General features: G+C 33.5%; 1 protein-coding gene across 1 annotated transcript in view; it reads right to left on the bottom strand.

The window, feature by feature from the left end:
* LOC127509724 (uncharacterized) overlaps nucleotides 1–11576 on the bottom strand; it is a 37248-nt gene extending 25672 nt beyond the window's left edge. Inside the window, exons 1-2 of the mRNA XM_051888641.1 lie at nucleotides 11529–11576; nucleotides 10841–10879 (exon numbers count right to left, since the gene is read on the bottom strand). Coding sequence (XP_051744601.1) covers nucleotides 10841–10879; nucleotides 11529–11544 — 55 coding nt within the window. The 5' untranslated portion in view covers nucleotides 11545–11576. The remainder of the gene's footprint in view (nucleotides 1–10840; nucleotides 10880–11528) is intronic.
* Nucleotides 11577–13299: the final 1723 nt, after the last annotated feature.

The raw sequence follows: 13299 nt of genomic DNA, 5'->3' as shown, positions 1-13299 counted from the left end.
AATTATTTCAAATTATTTTTGGCCAGGCTGTCATACAAAGAAATTATGAACACATGCAAAAACCAGAGGACCAATGAAATATTAAAAACTGATTATGTTGTAGTCAATGTGTGCTTTTTTCTGATCTTTTTTTGTTTTTCTGAAACCTTCCTTTTTTTTTTTTTTTTTTTTTTTACCAAAAAAAAGATAAAAAAGATTTTGTCAGATAAATACCTTTGCTTAATCTTCTCTCATATTTTAAACATTTAAATAATATAAACATAAAAATAAAAATATTTTCCTCATATTTTGATGGTTTAAGCAAAATTGTAGGGTCATTTAAAAAAAAAAGAAAAAAAACCTTTGCACATCAGTTTTGGCCACTATGTTTGGTGTGGTTAGTTTAGCAATAGTACTAATTAAGAGCCTGCTTATGGACTGATGGGTCATCACCGGTGCACTGCTGCAGTTTTACAGTTACCAAAAAAATATAATTACTATTTCATTTCTACAGTCAGAGCATTGATTATAGAGTGGGACAAGTTGTTACATTTAAAGTTATGACAAGTTTATTCAAAGTCATTAAATGTATTAAAATGCATATTAGACATATATATATTAACATAAACATATTAATTATTGTTTAAGTAATATTTATTAAATTTATTTAACCCTTTGAGCATTATACGGTCCCACATATGGTTCCACCGGGTGTGCCTCATACGTCCTGAAAAGTGAAGCTGCGGGCTCTTTGATCGCCCCCTGGTGGCTGGATGCAGTACAGGTCATAAACCTCGCCCTCTCCATGCAAACGAAAGGGAATGAGTCAAAACAAAAAAATAAATTACGCTTCAAATAAAATTTTCCGAAAGATGGTTTTGGTCATTTAAGGTAGTTGTTATCACGCTGATATATGTTCAATTGTTCATTTTTGTGATAAGTTTGGTTTTAGCTAGCAATTTGTTGCTATAGAAACGGCGTGTCGTTGTGATTGACAGTTGTGACTGACAGCTTCTCTGAGGACTGTCGGAGCTTCGAGGGAAGATTGAAAATATATAACTATTAATTTTCGATTTCTGTGTTATTTCACACCGACAAAATGAGTTGTTCAGCAGTAAACTGTACTAACCGACCTACAGGATCTGACGGATCACTGAGCTTTTTTCGGTAACGTTAAATGTGTGCTTTATAAGCTAATTAATAAATGTTATTAGGATAACACGCCTAAGGTTAGCCATGACGGGAAAAAGCAGGTGATCGTTATCTGGCAGTTGGGTCATTCTACAGAAACGTCCACTTTTGGTATGGCAAGATGTCTTAAAATGTATTTCTTTTTCTAACATTTAAACTTAGACCACATTATTATATTACCCTTTGACTTTATGAATACACATAAATGACAGCTTAAATGATTTTATATTTTTTTTGTGCATTTATTTAAAGACCGCATGTACCATTTTTTTTGTCACTGGCGTTACCTTACTTCTCTGGCAATTTTAAATGTTTTTATGAAATATTATTTCTCAATTTTTTCAGCACATGCAGTCAGACTTACAGAAAAATAATGATAATGCAAAAAATAAGAAGATTGTGTGTTATTTATTTTAATCAGGTTAGTTAAAAGTGTGATTGAATGATGTTAATTCAATTGCGCAACCATTTGCTATAACAATGAAAATATGTGAAAAACAGTTATAAACAAGTAATGATGCAATCCTTTACATCTTAATTCTTGAGTGTAGCAGAATTCAATGAATGTACAATTATTATCATGTCACATATGACACATTTTATTTAATGTGACAGACAAAAAACAGTAACACCAGTGGCACAATAAATCGCCAGTGACGCATAAGACCAAAGATCCTTATTCTTCTTCAACTATAGCTAATTAAGTAGATGGGACTAAATTTTTACATTTGGTATACAATCAAAGACTATCACTGACACTTAGTGAAAGCAATCAGTAAAAGATCATAAACAACATTTTAAAAATGTCTGTAAAATACGCTGTCCGTAAAGTCGCTGCTTCTCAGCTGCACTCAATTTAGCCATATTCCCTCAATTTAGCCATACCTGCCCAAAGGAGGATTAACAATGAGAAAGAAAAGTTAAAATCATGTAATCTTAGTGCTATTTTATGCAAAAGAACTAAATGAATAGCTCTGAATAAAGTTTATCTATAAACAGGTAACACCAGTGACAATTTTCATGAAAAATGCATTTTACAAAATGGCTGCAAGGTGTCAATCCACATGTTGTCAATCATGGTATATTCACTAAATTAAGTATTTTAATCCATTTGTATTCTAGTTTTTTTAAAATTCCCTAACAATAAAGTAGGTCATACCAGTGACTTCGACTAAAAGCTTCATATGAAATCATGATTTTCTAATTAAAATTTCTGATAACTGAAAAGAGATAGTGGACTTTCCATTGGCCTTTCTTCAATGATCTTCAGGAAATAGGAAAAAGGAAGTTAAGTGATGTCATCTGTGTCATTTTTTATTTCAAAATAAGAGATTTTTGTTAAAGGTGACACAACTCCAGGGGACCACTACATTCATTATATATTTTAAAATATTTTTTCAGAATTTTGTTTTTTGTTTTATGTCATTTACATCATATATTTGATAGTTATGTATACATTATTGTATTGGAAATGGTAGAAAAACCTGTTTGTGACCTCAAAATAAAGCACTTTCCCTCTGTACATGACTGTGGGGACGAGCACTTCTGTGGCGCTTGGAATTTTTATAATTAATTAAAAAACAAATATTGCCACATTGATGGCTCAAGAAGGTTTAATTGTTCAAATAACATATTGTTTCATATTAAAATATAAAAAAATTGTAATCCTAAAGTGTTTTTCAAGTGTAATATTTCTGTAAAGTCTAGGGACAGAAATGTGGACGTTTCTGTAGAATGACCCAGTTACTAATTATTTTTATGGGTATAAAATAATAATTAGCAGGACAGAACTAATGATAGCCTACTCTAATTAATTATAGAGCACTGTCTACAGCAATCGATCTCCTGCAACTTTATTTAAAATGGCAGGACCGTTTCTGACATTTTAGAGTTGTTTCTAGTGGCATATTATATTGAGTTTATCTACTGAATTTGCTGTTTCAAAAATATTATTGCTCTAGAAACAGAATAGCCTATTATTTTATAGGTAGAATTTTAAATTGTGTATAATTTATATAGCCTATTTAAAATACATCAATGAAGACGCAGTCGTCTGGGCGGAGGTTTGATACCGCGACTCCGCCTCCGGGCTCCACTGACGATTCCTTCTGCGCATGCCCAGGCTCCAAACTGACGTTTTTGCGTAACATGTCAACGCCCATCGTCGTACATTTTACATTCAGTTCATTACAATGGAAAAAAGCGGCGTCGCGTCGTCCATCATTTTTTACAGTCTATGGGTCCCACATATGGGATTTAGAACGTTCAGTGACGTCACATAACTGCGGGATGCTTTCGCGCTTTGGCTGCGAGACTGAGGCGCTCAGCTCTTGTCATATATCACAGCTATGCAGTGTTTTCAGCCACATAATGTTTTTTTTTTAAAGGTTTCATACATTTAAATATGCATAAGCACCAGTAAAACAACACAATTAGAGTTTATAAAATACACACTGATGTCAGACATCAGTGGAAGCAGCAATAACAATCCATTCAAATATAATTTGCTGACATTTATTCATATCAGACACACATAATGGGCTTAAGTAACTATAACGTTTACTCTAGTATTCTTCCTAGTGATGGGACGGTTGATACTGGGGCTTCGATGCTCCGACGCAGTTTTTAAAGCACTATTTTTTTTTTTTTTTTTTTTTTTTATTGTACCTTGAACATAGAATACAAGAACTCATAGAGGTAACAGCATACTATAAACTCAAATATAATAATAGTCAACATCAAAACTTCAGGGGATCCACAATAAAATTAAGGAAAAATAAATAAATAAATAAATAAATAGGAAAAAAAAAAAAATTAAAGCACAAGAAATTTGGACATGTCCGAAGATATTTTCAGAGCACAACAGTTTTTTCAGTAATTTCAGTGAGGAGTAAAATAGTTTGAATTCACTCATGAAAATGTTCAAAACATGAGTGAGAATTTCTCCACTTACAACAATGTATATGGTATTTAGCAAGTAGGAAAACAATATTCACAATGTCTGATGTTGAATTATTTAAACCGTCAACGTAAAACAGAATATGATAAATGCTAAATACAGGGATGTTTGACATTTTTAAGGTTAGCCAGTCTCTAACATCACTCCAGAACTGGCTTGAAATGGAACAGGTAAAAAATAAATGTTATAGAGATTCATCAGAAAACTCACAAAAAGCACACCCCGCCTTGTCAAATTTAAATCGCTTATGAAGAAAATTGGAAACTGGATACATTTTGTGACAAATTTTAAAATGTGTTTCTTTGACCTTAGGTGGAATTGGCCATTTAACATACTTAGAAAATGCCTTTCCCAACAATTCAGAAAGGTCTATAGGCACATAGTTTTTATTATAATCATGGAACAATTTGGCTTTAAAAGCATCCGTGGCAGCCTTATTATTAAAATTTTTATCTAGTAGTTTATAACGACCAATTAATAAATTCGGCAATACAGGATTGACATTTGAGTAAGTCAAAGTATTCTGGATTAGGTGGATCAAGGCTAAAGGAATAGCTTTACAAACTCTTTGATACTCTCTAAGAGTACAGATTATATTAGATCGTTCCACAAAACTGTTATGAGTCAGTAAAACACCTTTACAATCCATCAAGTCAGTCACAAAGACAATTCCTTTGTCAAACCAATCAACTTTAAATACCGATTTTCTGTTTACAAGTATTGCTCTATTATTCCACAGAACCGAACTGTGTGGAGTAAAGTTGTGTGTGAAAATCATTTCCCAAAACAATAGTATTTGAGTATGAAATTTAGACAACGCAAGTGGAATCTTATTAATATCGAAATCACATCTTAACAAAAAATCTAAACCACCAAGCTTTCCAAAAATAGCCCTGGGTATGTGAAACCACATAGAGTTGGAGCAAGCAAAAAAAGTTCTTAACCAGTTAATTCTGAATGATCCTATCAAGGCTTCAAAATCCAAGGCTTTTAAACCGCCATTTTTATATTCTTTAACTAACTGGGCTCTTTTTAAATAGCGCGTTTTATTCCTCCATAAAAATTGAAATAAAACTGAGTTGGCCTTCCTAATATTACTGTTCGAAATAAACAAGGAGTGACATGGATATATTAACTTCGACACACCTTCAGCTTTAGATAAGATAACTCTTCCAAACACTGTGAGATCTCTGATCAGCTAGTGACTTAGCGATTTTTTCATATCAGCGACACGTTTCTCAAAGTTAACCTCAATCTTATGAACATCCTTAGATATTTTTAAACCCAAATATTTAACCTCATTCTGGACATTTATTGAGGCAATATAATTCTTAGGACAAGAGTGGATAGGTAACAAACTAATTTTTTAATATTGAGAGACAAACCAGAGGCATCAGAAAAGGTTTTAATTAATTTTAGTGCAATATCAACCATACCTTTATCTTTTAAAAAGATTGCAGTATCATCTGCAAATTGGCTAATCTTAAATTCCTTTCCAAAAATCTTAATGCCTTGCAAATTAAGATTATTGACAATAGACAAAGTGAGCATCTGAGTAGTTAGAATAAATAATTTTGGAGATATGGGACATCCTTGACGAATTCCTCTAGACATTTTAAAGCTAAGAGTAATTTCAAATCCCAAAGATACCGAACTAGATATGTCTGAATATAACATTTTGATTATGTTGCAGAATTTAATACCAAAACCCATACTTTTTATTGTTTCAATAGTAAAACCATGCTCTAACGAATCGAAAGCCTTATAAAAATCAAGGAATAATATTAGACTCTCTTTTTCTATTAAATGGCTGTAGTCCAACATATCAAGAATCAGTCTTGTATGAAAATGTATATTCCTTCCCTTTAAAAAGGCAGATTGACATTCACAAATAACCTTTGACAAGCCACTATCGAGGCGATTGGCATATACAAGAGCTAGTAATTTGTAATCCGTATCTAAAAGGGTTATCGGTCTCCAATTATCAATAGAAAGTAAATCTTTGTCGGCCTTTGGGATCAATGTAATGAGACCACGCTTCATTGTGGGAGAGAGATTTTGTTTTAAAATACACTCACTAAGGGCTTCGAATAAAAGCTGACGGATATCCTTCCAAAAAAAAAAAAAAAAAACACATAGAAATCGACCGTTAAGCCATCTAAGCCAGGTGATTTGCCCTTGGCCATTTGATTAGCTTTATCCAACTCCTCAATTATTAAATCATCCTCCATAGTATTTTTAAAGTCATCCTTAATTAAGTCAATCCAACCTTGAATTGCTTGAAAAAAGGATTTGCAGCTTACCTCAGAGTATTTGGAACTATATAAGTTATTATAAAAATCTCTAACTTCCTTGTTGATTAGACTTAAATCTTCAGTAACCATACCATTGATGTTTAATTTAGAAATTTTCTTTTTTTGTTTGCCTTTGTTTCTCAAGATTAAAAAAGTAGGAAGAATTTTTTTCACCCTCCTCTATCCATCGAGCCTGTTATGTACTGATGCTTTGGAAACAAAACCAACGGTTCAAAAAAAAAAAAAAAAAATCGAACCAAGTGTGAAAGCACCCTAAGATGGCGGCGCCCATCTCGCGTTATAGATCAAGATAAATATCATTAATAGGTTTTTAAATGACAAAACACACACATATTTGAGAATCGGAATATCAGATAGCTGATGACATGGTAAGCAAGTTTGTGAATATTTTAAATAAAAAAGGAAAAACAATATAATAGCGATCCATCTGTCATGTAGTGTTAAGGTCACACTGCACTTTTCGTTCCATTGATGTTAAAAAGGCCATTATATTCATAAGAATAATATGCCTTTTGATTTAAATCTCTCTCTGTTTTGCCGAGATTGATTGGCACGCAGCATCCAGCACAGCAGCCAATCAGCGCTCACGGATCGACGTGCAGGCGATCATCCCGCCCATAGCGCTTAGTGCAAAGTTGAAAGCGAGTCCGGCGGAGCGCTGACGCGGACGCTGAACTTTTACGTTATATATCTTATATAGTTTTATTCATTGTTCGGGTGTTGTGCGTCTATTCAAATTAAGTGTATTATATGTGATCTTTGTAGGATCGCTTGTGTGTTATGCTATTCTATTTGCTGTTATAAAGTGCGTCACTTATTATGGCTAATGATAAGAGATTATTGTATCTTTAGCACAATGTTACGCTGTATATATGTTACCTTTATTCATACTTGCTTATACTGATGTTGTGTTTGTATATTTCGTTTGTATTTCGGTGCAGTTTACTTGTCGAAGTGCTCATTTTCGAGGGATTTTAAATTGTAAACAACTTAATGCGCATGCGCGCAGAACATGTCCAGACCAAGCACCGCTATATAGAACAAATTAAGCTGTTTTGTTTAACTTAACTTGTATGACATACCTAATTTGTTTTCTTCCAACTATTACTCCTTTTAATTCTGTATTTTACTAAATATACATTGTGTATTTCTGTTTAGAACAGTCAATGTTAATACCATGTATATTTATTTTTACTCTGTATTTTCTGTTTTATAGAAAAACCACACACACACTGAATATACCCAACTAAGACGACTCTTCAACTTTTTACTAATAACTGAGTTGTTGTGGTGACAAATAAACGGGTTACTCCCATATTTCAACCATCTTTGCCCTAGTCTCTTACCGGACACCCTGTGGTGGGTTTCAAACCTAACCAGCAATATACTGCAATGAGAATGTGCTACCAACAGCTAACTCATTTTTTCAATTGACTTCCATTCAAACACATGCGAATGCGTCAGCTTGTGCGAAAAATTTCGCATTTCGTGCATTCCAAAGTTCAAGTTTGGTGAACTCTGGCCTGCGAATTCGCATCACGTGAAGACATGCGACCAGTAGAAGATCGATTCGTCAAGGCATGACAACTTGGCTGAATTAAAAGAAAGATATTTTTGCAGTAAAGTCAAGTATATATTTTTACATTTTGAATGTATTACTTTAAGTTATATGTTGAATTCATGTTTATAAAAAAGACGCCGTAGACCGTGACGTCATATCACGACCGTTACAGCCAGTGGCATAACTTTGTTTTAAAAAGTGGGTGGGACATGAGAGTGTGTGTGTGTGTGTGTGAGAGATTGCTGCGTTTCAGTTCAAGCGGCACATGAACCGATCATCTCTTCTAGTAATAAACATGAATTAACATCACCGTTTTTTAAGTTCACTGACCCCTCACTCAATAAAACCTGCGTTCAGTGATAAAGCGCTCTTCTGTGTGGACTGTGCATGAGCGCCAAGAGAGCACAGTTGCATGTCACTGATAACAGCGGCAACGTCAACAACACTCAGCATGATTTCAAAAACAACACATTCCAGTGCCAGATCACCTCTTATTTAACAAACGAATTAAATTAATGCTTTGCTAGTCAACTGGAGATGTCTCATGTGTATTAGGTACATCCATGCAGCAAGATGTTTCAAAAAGTGGTAGGGACAATATCGACCCTGGTGAAAAGTGGTGGGGACGACGTGTCCCACCTGTCCCACCTGCAAATTACGCCTATGGTTACAGCATCCGAAGAAATTTCGCACGTTCAAAGTTTAGTGTGACCACGGCTTTGTTGCTGCGTTCAGCACATGTGACACGCATGACGCGTCGCCATGGAAACAATAAGGGCAAACGTTCTAAAATAAAGGTCGCCTTAAAAAAAAAACTCACTCTGGGGGGTCAGCTAGAATATTTTAAACTCACACTTGCTTGAAAGGGTTAAATTTATTGCATTTCTTATTAGGTCATAGAATTGTCAATCAAGTTTATATCGTTTTATCAACTCATCATATAACTATTGGAAAGCGTGTGTCTCCTCCTCTTTGCTGCCATCTTGTTACTCCTAACTAGGTTAGGAGACCTCTGCAGCTCTCATAAATAATTTAGGAGCTAAGACCTAGTCTTGACACATAGTGTTATATTAAAATCTTATGAACCTTTATGAATCACACTTATTCTTAAGTCTAGGAATAAGAGTAAAATTTTGACACAATTAAGACTAAAATTTTACCCTGAGCAGCTAGGTCTAGTATTCAAAAGAGTAGCCTATTGCCAGTATTATTTTTAAATTTTTGCATCTGAATAAACATTGAAGCACTATATATATATATATATATATATATATATATATATATATTAGCTACGCTACATTTATATATATATTTTTTCAATATTAAATTTACAAAAAGTTGATTGCTCACATCCTAAAGTTATTTTTTATACTCCCGTATCCATACACAAGTGAACATTAATGAATGCAAGTTTGTTTTTCAATGGCTCTGGTCCACATGACTTATTATATTGTAAGTCTTATGAAGTCATTTAATGATTTGATTTTATACAGTTGCAAGAATAAGTATGTGAACCACTTGCAGAATCTGTGAAAATGTGAATAATTTTAACAAAATAAAGGAGATCATACAAAATGCATGTTATTTATTTAGTACTCTCCTGAGTAAGATATTTTACATAAAAGATGTTTACATATAATCCACAAGACAAAAAAATAGCTGAATTTATTAAAATAACCCCATTCATAACTATGTGAACCATTGATTCTTAATACTGTGTGTGGTTACCTGGATGATCTACGACTGTTTTATTGTTTTGTGATGGTTGTTCATGAGTCCCTTGTTTGTTCTGATCAGTTAAACTGAGATTCTTCAGTTTTCCAGCATCTTCTGCATATTTGAACCCTTTCCAGCAGTGACTGTATGATTTTGAGATCCGTCTTTTCACATTCACACAGGACAACTGAGGCACTCAAACACAACTATTAAAAAAGGTTCAAACATTCACTGATGCTCCAGAAGGAAACACGATGCATTAAGAGTCAGGGGGTGAAAACTTTTGGAATTTGAAGATCAAGGTAAATCGTATTTAATTTGTCTTCCGGGAAACATGTAAGTATCTTCTGTTGCTTCTGAAGGGCAGTACTAAATGAAAAAAAATGATATTCAAGCGAAATAAGAAAAATTTGGACATCTTCATCCTGTTCAAAAGTTTTCATCCCCCGACTCTCAATGCATCGTGTTTCCTTCTGGAGCATCAGTGAATGTTTGAACCTTTTTTAATAGTTGTGTTTGAGTCCCTCAGTTGTCCTCAGTGTGAAAAGATGGATCTCAAAATCATTCAGTCACTGCTGGAAAGGGTTCAAATATGCAAAAAATCCTTGAAAACTGAAGAATCTGCAGGACCAGGAGGAATTTTCTGAAGAACAGAGCTCAGTTTAACTGCTCAGAACAAACAAGGGACTCATGAACAACCATCACAAAACAATAAAACAGTCGTAGATCATCCAGGTAACCACACACAGTATTAAGAATCAATGGTTCACAAACTTTTGAACTGGGTTATTTTAATAAATTCAGCTATTTTTTTTTGTCTTGTGGATTATACGTAAACATATTTTATATTAAATATCTTACTCAGGACAGTACTAAATAAAAAATAACATGCATTTTGTATGATCTCCTTTATTTTGTTAAAATTATTCACATTTTCACAGATTCTGCAAGTAGTTCACATACTTTTTCTTGCAACTGTATATATATATATATATATATATATATATATATATATATATATATATATATATATATATATATATATATTTGAGTGAACATTTATGCAAACTTTTATGCAAACTCATGTTTACTGTGTTGATATATACTTAAATGATTTACATATGTCAGGGCGTTCGATACTTCGACTCCTCCTCCAGCCTGCGACAAAAAAGGGTGGCAACATAAAACAAAGAGCAGATGTGATCCAAAAATATACATCTATGGGGAAACATTTCTCCGTCCCCCATTTTAACACTGATATTAAAGTGGATATAAAGTAATACACAAATAACAAGGGATAATAGATTTTTTTGTTTACACAGTAAACAGCCTAGGTCTACATGCAACACAACCAGACACATTCAGTGACAAAAATCCACAGGAACAGAGTGGTAAATCTTTCTTCAGATATTGACTAAATTATTTTTGTTGTCGAGTAGGCAACATTGTGTTTCGTGTTGTGTGTGTTTTATAAAAGCAGTTTCACTTTCACCTGCGTATAAGGGGGATTTGGAAAACAGGAAACGACGAAAACGAATGATAACTTATGCTGTTTAAAAAATAAATTCACTTCCTTATTTTTTTTAAACAGCATATTGTCTAAATTATAATTCATTTTCGTCGTTTCCTGTTTTCCAAATCCCCCTTACGCAGGTGAAAGTGAAACTTCTCTTATAACCATTAAACTCACCCACACACAATACGATATATAAATTAGAAAATTGTTGCATATAGTGCGCTTTCAATAAGAGAGATCAGTTAAGAAACATTAAACTAGCGTTTTAAATGCATTTGGTAGAATTCTTACCCGGACTGTCCGCCATTTCATGTGTCGAAGTTCCTGCTATTAAAACACCTAGAACTATAAACGCCCGCTGGTGGAAACATCGGATAAGAACATAGTTTCTTTCGTTTCATAAATGTTCGCCATCTACCGTTTAATTGAGACATTTTTATGGTAATAATGCATCAAACAATGGACAGACATAAAAGACAGAAACATACAGAACTTCTACAGGAATAAAATGACAAAATCTTCATGTAAAGTTCCACAAACCAAATAAGAGAAAGGAAGAGAAAAAAATAAAAATAACATGATAAATACATACAGAGGAAACACTATGCATCATGGCATTGCCAAACAAATCATCATAAAATTTCAAGAATCTGTCACTTAATCAACCTAAGACTAAGAGATTTGAGAAATGCATCAATTTCAATTAAGAAATGTGGAAAAGGCTGCGAGTTAGAGAATTTTTGCTTATGAATAAAACATTTTCCTTTATAGTAACAGATTACATATTTTAACTGAAATGATTTGGAAGAATCAAGGTGCTTATATGAAGATATAAACTATTCCAATAGTTTTGAGTTTTTTCACTTTGGAAAAATAAACGGATTAGTGTTTCATCCTTATTCTCAAAAAATGAGCAAGAACTGTCAACATCCATATATTTTGCCACAGTATCATTCACAGTATATATTTTGTAAGATCTTAAAATGAACTTTGGTCTTATTTGGAATGCAGTATTTATGAGGTAACAGCCAGGCTTCCTTCCAGTCTATAGATTCAATAAGAAATGCCCAATAAAATTTGCTTTTAGGAATGTTACATGTTTTATTTTGAAAAATCTGTCGAATATGCTTATTGTTATTTTTTTTGTTAAATATACTTATTCCATCTAAGATCAAATCAGGTTCTTTTGTGTCACTCTTACTAAAAGTTAGATGACATTTAACAAGCTGAGTTAGTCCGGAAGGAACCACTTTAAGCACTGCATTATATTCTTTAAACGGTAAGGGGAAATTATGAACAAACATAAACTCTTCATAAGACAAAAAATGACCTGATTTATCAAAAATTGAAAGAATTCCAATTATATTCCTGTTAAACCATGTAGAGAGAAAAATAGATTTATTCCTAATCATTATATTGGAGTTGTTCCACAGAAAGGTTTTATGTGGTGAAAAATTGTGGGTGTAGCATAACTTTCAAGCAAGAAGAGCCTGCTGATGAAATTTAGACAGTGCTACTGGCAATCTATTAGGTAAGTAGTTACATTTTAATAAAAAGGGAAGGCCACCAATTTTTGTAAAGAGAAGATTCGGGAGATTTGGGGTTTGTTAAGCATCTTTTGATCCACGTTACCTTCAAATGGTGCTTGATAGTGACTCCCACACCTTACTGAACTGTTCTTTGATACTTTCTCGACCTTTCTAATTGGTTGTAATCATTTAAAGAAAAAATTTACTAAACATGGGGCTTAAGAAAACTTTCCGTTGCCTGAGGGCAAAGGTGTGCTATAGAGCTGGTTCTCAAACCTGTCCTGGAGGCACCCCAGCCCCGCACATTTTGTGTGTCTCCCTCATTTATCACACCTGATTCAACTCATCAGCTTGTTAGTAGAAACTGCAAGAACTAAATTGGGTGTGTCTGATAAGAGAGACATACAAAATGTGCAGGGCTGGGGGTCCTCCAGGATAGGTTTGAAAACCCCTGCTTTAGAGGTTTAGGGTGTGTCCCCGTTATACCCTATTGAGTTTTATCCTAACCCATTCTGTAACAAATAAATTGTGTT

This window comes from Ctenopharyngodon idella, chromosome 3, assembly GCF_019924925.1.
Source record: "Ctenopharyngodon idella isolate HZGC_01 chromosome 3, HZGC01, whole genome shotgun sequence".
In the NCBI taxonomy this organism is placed as follows: Eukaryota; Metazoa; Chordata; class Actinopteri; order Cypriniformes; family Xenocyprididae; genus Ctenopharyngodon; species Ctenopharyngodon idella.
This window is presented reverse-complemented; position numbering and strand designations above follow the sequence as displayed.